This window comes from Microtus ochrogaster, chromosome 7, assembly GCF_000317375.1.
Source record: "Microtus ochrogaster isolate Prairie Vole_2 chromosome 7, MicOch1.0, whole genome shotgun sequence".
NCBI classification, from domain to species: Eukaryota; Metazoa; Chordata; class Mammalia; order Rodentia; family Cricetidae; genus Microtus; species Microtus ochrogaster.
In genome coordinates this window covers 60548623-60556882 of record NC_022014.1, presented here as the reverse complement: position 1 = coordinate 60556882, position 8260 = coordinate 60548623, and the positions used below count along the sequence as shown (strand labels likewise).

The 8260-nt window shown below is 55.1% G+C and overlaps 1 protein-coding gene across 1 annotated transcript in view; it reads left to right on the top strand.

The window, feature by feature from the left end:
- Nucleotides 1-6: 6 nt before the first annotated feature.
- The window catches only part of Cacng4 (calcium voltage-gated channel auxiliary subunit gamma 4), a 60550-nt gene continuing 52296 nt past the window's right edge, over nt 7-8260 (top strand). Inside the window, exon 1 of the mRNA XM_005350440.2 lies at nt 7-236. Within this exon, the coding sequence (XP_005350497.1) occupies nt 17-236 (220 nt within the window). The 5' untranslated portion in view covers nt 7-16. The remainder of the gene's footprint in view (nt 237-8260) is intronic.

Genomic DNA, 8260 nt, shown 5'->3' with positions numbered 1-8260 from the left:
CTATGAGGCGCCCACCATGGTGCGATGCGACCGCGGGCTGCAGATGCTGCTGACCACGGCCGGAGCCTTTGCTGCCTTCTCGCTCATGGCCATCGCCATCGGCACCGACTACTGGCTGTACTCCAGCGCGCACATCTGCAACGGAACCAACCTGACTATGGACGATGGACCCCCGCCCCGCCGCGCCCGCGGCGACCTCACCCACTCGGGACTGTGGCGGGTGTGTTGCATCGAAGGTACGACCCCTGCCCCCAGCGCACGCACATACACGCACACATGCACACGCACACACTGCCCTGGGGAGCGGGCCGGGGGAGGGGTGGGCGCGGCGCTGGCTCCACGCGAGACACAAAGAACCTGAAGCCGGGAGGGTGGGTCCCCTAGAGGACATGGGTGCAGTAGCCTGGGGTCCCTCCAGGCTGGGGACCTTCCCCAACACACTGATCCGACAAACTCTCCGATCGCACGCGCACACCCCCTCGCGCACAGACACAATGAAACACACAGAAACTCACGCACACGCGCGCAACCAGAGAGCGGAGCGATCCCCAGGGGCCTCGCCGGCGCCCCTGGGGGAGGTGGAGGCTGGCGTGGGGGCGGGAGGAGTCTAGGGTTGTTGGGGAGCGGACGCGGGAGGAGGGGGAGGGGTTGCTTGGCAACCGGTGTCTGTGCGATTGCTATGGGAACTGGCCATCCTGGGGCGGGGCCGGTCGGGGGCGGGGAGCACCGGGGCATCTAGGTGCTCACTCCAAGCCCCCAACTGTGGGAGTGAGGATGGGGTACAGGTTGGGTCCCCGAGAGGGTCTGGGGGAGCCAGGTAGCTCCAGCCGGACGCCCTTCTCACATTCCAAGAGGCCACAGACTCACTCCTCCATGCGCGATGGGGGACAAGAGGGGAACCACACCGCGTCTCCTATAACTGAAGCGGCGTGCCCTGGATCACAGCCCCTCAGCAGGAAGGCTGCAAGAGACCTCTTTAGGAACCACACTGGGGAGTGGGGCCGTCCGCGGACGGATAGTGGGCTGGGAGGGGCGTGGTCGCTCTTTCAGGGCAGGGCGGGGCTCTGCGACGCCCTCGCATTAAGAGACCTGAGAGGTGTGCTGAGGTTGATCGGGTTCCCTGGACTGTGGGAACCGCTTCCAGGAGCGCGGACCAGATGCCTCCGACGCCCGAAATGCACGCGACTTCTTAGCCCTCCTGGCGCCCTCATACCCAACTGTGAAACTCGAACTAACAGGTGTCTACAGAGGGGCGGTCTGGTTCTGCCAGGTTGTTGTCTGAACCACTGCTTGGTCTTTGCTCTGAGACTGGGTACGGAACGGGAGTTGACAATCATTGCTTTAATTTTTCAAAAAAAAAAAAAATCCTTGGATAGTGTTTCCTCTTTCGTTCCCGTCACCTTTTGTCTTGTGTTCACTCTGCCCCTGGGTGCTTGAGGAAATTCTTCCATCCTCTGGCTGCAGCTACGACCCCTTCCGTTAAGCGTGGTGGGATGTGAGGGGAGGTTGGGGACCCGCTCTTAAAAAAAGGACCCTTCCTGGCTGCAGTTGGAGCCGTCTGAAAGGAGGCTTTGTGAGGTCGTGTCTGCTCCGTGATGCCCCCGCTGTCCCTGCCAGACCCCGGATTCCTATCCACCTTTGTCCCCCAACACCGACTCCAGATCAGGGCTGCTTCTGCACTTTGGAGCTTCATGCCAGGGCTCTGAGCAGTCTGTCAATGACAGAAGTGTGAGATTAATAGTTAAGGGGGGAAACACGCCTGCCTCACAGAGGAGCCAGTGGGCCCGCGATGGCACCCCCCTCTTTTCTTCTGAAAACCATCATTTTGGGTATGCAGATGCTCAGATTATGAACACCTACTCCTCTACTGGAGAATGTACCCACGTCACTACCTGCCACAGCACCCGAGTTAGACAGAGAGCAAGGGCTGCGGGCCGTGTTCTACCTCCCAAGCTCCCCTGCTTGCCAAGTGTGGCATAGGGAATCAGGCCACTGTCGCCCCCACCCCCGAGAAGCCTATGGAGCTGGGACCTTCCCCTTTCCCGAGGGAAACTTGAACGCTGTCAAGCCTGGCCTGCTCGGTGACTCCAGTGCTTCTGTATTAATTCCTCATCCTAATTAGGATTGATGCTGCACTTAGCGTCTTGCCAGCTGCCTCGAGCCGTTTGAACTCACTGTTCATCAAGAGAGCCCGGAGCTGATCAGGGCAGCTGGCTCGCCTGGCAGAGAGAGCCATCTGGGGGACTTCATGGGAAGAACTGGGCTGCCTCTGTTAGTCCCCAAAGCTCAGGGGTTTCTGAGGGACAGGCAGGCTGTGTCTACCCCCCCCCTCCAGGGCCAGAACAGCCTCCTGAGGCCCAGTGCCATCCAGAGTTAGTTCAGGATTCCTTGTCCAATGCTCAAATCCATAACTGGGCGGGAACTGCCAGCTTATCTCATAAGAACACAGCATGGAAGCTGACAGCTCCCAGAGCTATTGATGCCTCCTGTGATGCCAGCCAGCACGTGGCCAGGGCCTGAGACCAAGACAGTGCAGCTCACCTTGGGCCACTCCCTAGGGACACTGAGAGGTATTTCGGGGGGGTTGCTACTTCTGTGTTAGTTCGTGTGGGTAAAATACACTATTTCTTCCTGTTTTCTAGCAATAGTCCCCCCTACAAGCATGACATCTGCAACACACACAACACACAAGCATGACATCTAAATTAAGAGGTGGAGGAGATGAAGAGACGAAACCTTTGGTCAGAAATGGACTACTGCAGCGGGCAGCGAATACCCAGAGCTGAGTGCAGCTTCGGGAAGGTGGTGGGTTTGCTGGCAACTAACTCACTAACAGCCCATTCCATTTCCTGTGTGTTTCCTATGCATGTTAGACCTGGAGAGCTCAACCCTCTGTGCTGAGGCCACAGAGACCCCTGAGAGGGACAACCGCCATGTCCAGCTTCGGCAGAGCTGACCTTGCTCCATCCCCCCCCCCACCCATCAAATAGCATCTCCTCCACCCACCTGACTTTCCACTGGACAAATGTCAGAAGACTCGGGGCACAGTACTCCCCAGCAGGCTCACACAGCTTTGTGAGGTACTGCCTTCACCCACATGTACCGTGCCGGCAAGAAGGAGCCATTCTGGGACTTGCCCAGGGGCACCCAGGCAGGAGGCAGCGAGGCCAGATTTGAGCCTCTATCACTACGAAGCCCTTCCCGCCCTGTCACCCTGCCCTTTCCCCCAGCAGCTTCTGGTTGCCATTAAAAATAGAACCAAGTATTTGGCTACTCAGTGGAGCCCAGCTCTAAGGTTGGGTGGCTGGCAGGAAGGCCTTTGGAAGCGAGAATGTACAGCCAGTGCATTAATTGCATAACACACTGCTCTCTCTTTCTCTCTCTCTCTCTCTCTCTCTCTCTCTCTCTCTCTCTCTCTCTCTTTCTCTCTCTCTCTCTCTCCCTCTCTCTCTCCTTCCATTGTGTTCTGGACTAGCTTGTCCCACCAGATTCTCTTCTATCCTCCCCACTATGCATCTCTCTGTCTATCTCTGAAGCCAGGGACAGAGGAAAGGGGAAACAGTCAGTTCTGTCCCAGGCATCAGCAACAAATCCTTGTTGAATCCCTTGTCATGTTGGGATGTGGAAGGTGGAGATCACTTCCTGCTCAAAGACAGAGCACTCTTTGGATGTGGAGGGAGAAGACCCTGGGTCCAGAAGCGCAAGCCTAGAGCCACCTACCAAGGCTCCACACCCATCAGGCACCCCAAAGCACACACAGGCTGCTGAGGCCCAGACCCCTGAGAGACTCAGTGTTAGCATCGGAGCCAAGTGGAGCCTGAACAGCACACTTCCCTCCCGTGCTCCCCCTCCACCACATCACCCGTAGATGAAGCTGCCTCCAGCACACTCACGACTCTGTCAGAAGCTTAACAAGACAGTCTTGACACTGGGGGTGTGGCTCTTATGCCTCCTTTGTGCAAGCTCAGTGCCGGGCACTAGAAGGAGAAAGTGTAGAGAAGGTTCTAGAACCTTAAGACAGGCAACTCCTTTGCCCTGGTCACATCCACCTCCATCAGCTGGCCAGAATCTTTCATACTAGTGTCCCCATTCTTTATTCCCACAATGGCACACAGATTTAAAAATGTATTTCTTAGCACTGTGCCTTGTGTGAAAGAATGGAGGGGCTAGCCAGGGTGCCTGATCCAGGGGCTCCTAAGCCCTGTCCACCTGTCCACAGGTGGGAGGGGTGTGTACTCTTAGTATATCTTGAGTTCTTTCATGGTAGGTGAGCTGGGAAGTGGGTCTTCACGCCACACTCTGGGATGAACCAGGCCACTCAGCCTGCGCCCAAACGGTAGCTTTGCCACGGCAGCTGCAAGGCCCTGCACTGCGCAGGAACACATCCCCTTTTGTATTTGTTTTTCTTTAACTTGCGCTAAACCACAGACAATGCATCCAGTCTGGCTGTGGTAGGTGGTAGTGGCCACAGCAGGCTCTCCATCGCTACCACTTTGAGGTGCCACCTTCTGGTCGCTGGCCTCTTGGTGTTAATAGCCGTCATTACTTACCGGAGACGTTCATAGGTGTGTGTAATTGTCAACAACACTTTCAGGTAAAGATTAATTCTCCTGACTTTTTGAGGTGGAGAAGTTGAGGTTCAAGGTGGGTGGAGTTCCTGCATCAGGGCTGCCTTTCCCAGCCCACGTCAGCTTCAATGTAGGCCATCCATTTTCCAGCAGTTATAGGATCTTGTATGTCAACCACTCAGGCTTGGGAAAGGGCAGTTGAGGGGCTGTTTTACCATATCTGCTCACCTAAGAGATTGGCTGAAAATATCAGAGGCAGGGCCATTTAAACCGTAGGCGTTTCCTTCCCGTGGTTCTGGAGCCCAGGAAGACCAAGGTAGAGACGCCGGCTCCTGGGCATCCGGTGGGATGCTCTTCCGGGCCTGTTGATGGCTGCTTGCCCTAGAGTGTTCATGTAACAGAAGGAGGAAGCTGTCTGTGTAATCCCTTCTAAGAGAATCCTCCGCTATGGTCTCATCTAAATATGCCCCCGGCCCCATCTGCATGTTCTGCTGTTCACATTGAAGATTAGGGGACCACCATAGGAACTTGGGGGCACTCAGCAGGTAGTCCATATCAACAGTGCTTTTCTTTCCTGCCCCCACTCAGCAGCTGGCACTCACTCCCCAGTCATTTGGGGGTCCCCCTCTCATATCTACTTGCTCGTAATGCCAGATGGTCTCAGTCTTTTGTGTTTCTCTATGTCCTCATCTTACCTCTCTCTGTCTCACACTAGGGTCTCACGTAGCTCAGGCTGGCCTTGAACTCAGCACACTGAGATGACACCCAGTTTATGTAGGTGCTGGGGATCAAACCCAGGACTCTCTGCATGCTGGACAAACACTCACGCAACTGAGCTGTAGCCCAAGCCCCCTCCTTTCTCTCTTCTTGAAAGAAATACCAGCTCCTTTTCATTGGAGCCAGCTGACGTAGTAAGGAAAAGCCAGACAGCTTGATGGATCCCGGTCTGAGGGCTGCTCTCAGGGTCCCACCACAGACCTGGCTCTGGAGAAGCTGTGTGTCCCTTTCAGGGAGGCTCAGCAGTGCAACCCACGGGTTTACAGTCCATCTCTTGTGTCGGTCTCCCGGGCAGCTCTGATTCTGAGGACCTCCAGGAAGCAAGCAGTCACAGAAAGGCAGAGTGGGGAAGGGACCTCTGGCCCTAGGACCCAGGGTCTCAGAAACGTGGAAGGCAGAGACCAACACAGCCAAGCTGGAGTCACTCGGTGTGGAGAGGACAGACTGCTTGGCCTCTGTCTCCTGATCTGACACATGCAATTTAGCTGATCTGGAACCTTCTCACCTCCCAGAATCAGGCTTAGCTTGCAGGTTGGGTGAAGCTCTGAGCGCTTCTGTTAGAGACAGGAGCTTTATGTTCCTTCTGAATACCTCAGCTGTACTGTATTGTCATTTTTCTGTGATATTAGCTGCCTGCCTGTGGGCACACTTCGTTCGTTCATTCATTCATTCATTCTTTTGGCAAAAGCGCACTAAATACCCGGCGTCCTCAGACCTGGGAGGCCCTGGATCCTTGATGCGAGCAGGATCCATATTCTGACAGAACAATTGACAGCTCTCTGCTAATTTATTCTCTGATGGAGTCAGAAAAGGCGTTTCCTGGGGGAGGCTGCAACCCAGTCCTAGCGACAGCTGAACCAAACCTGACGTGAATGAAGGCAGATCAGCAAGGTGGGCCGAGGGCAGTCCAGATAGGGTGGCCCAAGGAGGCTCAAGACCAGGATTAGGGGGTCCCTCCTCCTTTTGCTGGGGATTGCTGCTGCTAGTCAGACTGGTTTTAAGTATCTGATTTTTTTTAAGTTATTTTTTTTCTGAAACGAGGTCCTATGTAGCTGAGGCCAAGGCCAGAATTCTGTATGTAGTCAAGGTTGACCTCGAACCCTGAGCCTCCTGCTACCACCTCTCAGGTGCTGGGATTACAGGTATGCACCGCCACAGACATACTTGGCTGAGACAATTTGTGTTTTTAGATCCTCTGGCTTGAGGTGGACGAGGGGGATTCCAGAAGCCTAGGAGGCCCAGCTGGGCCCTGTGGTGGGTGGCCACACTAGAGTCCTGGGGCCAACCGGCAGCTGCAGAGATAGGAGGTATGAAGGAAAGGATGGATGGGTGGGGAGCAGAGAATGAGAGAAGCCGAGGCTGCTGGTCGGAACTGACGCTGTACAGCCGGCTGGGTGATGGTGCCATGTCCAGAAGGGGGATGACTGGAGAAGGAAGAAGAAGTTGTAGGAAATCAGATCCAGGGCTCACTCGGGTTTTGGACATCATGAACCTCCATGTTCATAATCGGCAGTAGTGCTGGAAGTTTCCATGGAGCCTCACAGGAGCCTGTGCTAGCTAACCTGGCCCAAGGTTCGTTGCCACCGGCGGCTCACTAGTAGGTAGGGTTTCTGAACCTCGGCATTCTGTCACTGCCCTGTGCTGTATGGTCTTTGACTGTATCCCAGCCTTGAGCTGCTAGAAGCCAGGAGCACAGCTCCTCCTGTTGTGACCACTCCATGTGTCTTCAGATGTCACCATGTCCCACTGGCCCATTGGTCTAGCGGAAGCATCCTTCAGTCTGGGGTGAAGGCAGGCAGGCCTGATTCCAGACAGAAGCTCTACTCTGTTCTCTAACCTCCAGAGACACACAGGGAACTCAAGCAAGGGGTGGGGCAGGTCTATTAATGGGGTGACCTGGCATCTGCTTTAAGTGCCCAAACTCCTTCCTTTATTAATAGCAAGGCTCACCTGCCTGTGCCACCCCAGCACGAGGCCGGAGCCGGCCTGCGAACTGCTGACGAAGCTCGGTCCTCACACACCGCAGGCGAAGGGAACTCAGGACCAGCAAAGCAGAGTGGCTCGCCCAAGGTCATAAGGCAGCCATGAGGGTCACTAACAGCTGAGCTCCAGTGAGTGCAGAGGTCACCCCGTTAGGATCTGTCCCCAGCACAGCTTCCACTGGGGCAATAAACAGCCACCATAGCTTAAGCATCAGGGTAGCAGCCATAAACGCAGAGCCACGGGGACGTGCACCGCTGCAGGGCTCCATGTCTCAGTGCGCCATTTCTGCCATGGTGGCCCCTGTCCTCCACCGCAGCCTCATTTTTGATATGTGTGCAGGAGTCACTCTTGGGACACCTTCTAAAAGGAGCACATTGGTTCCATTCTCCCAGGAAGACAGCCCCCCCCCCCCAAATCCTCACCCTTAATTGTTTTTTTTTTCTTGTGGTACCCCACGCTTTCTGGCAACTGCTTTACCACTGAGTTATGTCTTTACAACAGCCATCTTTTTGTTTGTTTATATTTTTTGAAACCAGGTCTCACTGAAATGGTATAGTAGGGAAGGGAATGGGAGAGCAACCAGCATACACTTTCAGAATAGGGATTCCCAGATAGAGGGCTTGTAGGAGGCTGCTTGGTAGATCTGTCCCAGGCCCTTCCCTGCATGAGGCCCCAGGGATAAGCCCTGCAGTCTAACTAGGCAGATGAGGGACTTAGGTGACAGAGTCCAGCATACACAGCAGACCTTCCTAGTGCAGCTCAAGGGTTCAAGGGTCTGTGTGATTCATAGACAGTGCTGCCCCCCCCAGACTTCTCTCTCTTTCTCTCTCTCTGTCTCTCTCTGTCTCTCTGTCTCTCTCTGTCTCTCTGTCTCTCTCTGTCTCTCTCTCTCTCTGTCTCTCTTTCTCTCTCTCTCTCTCTCTCTCTCTCTC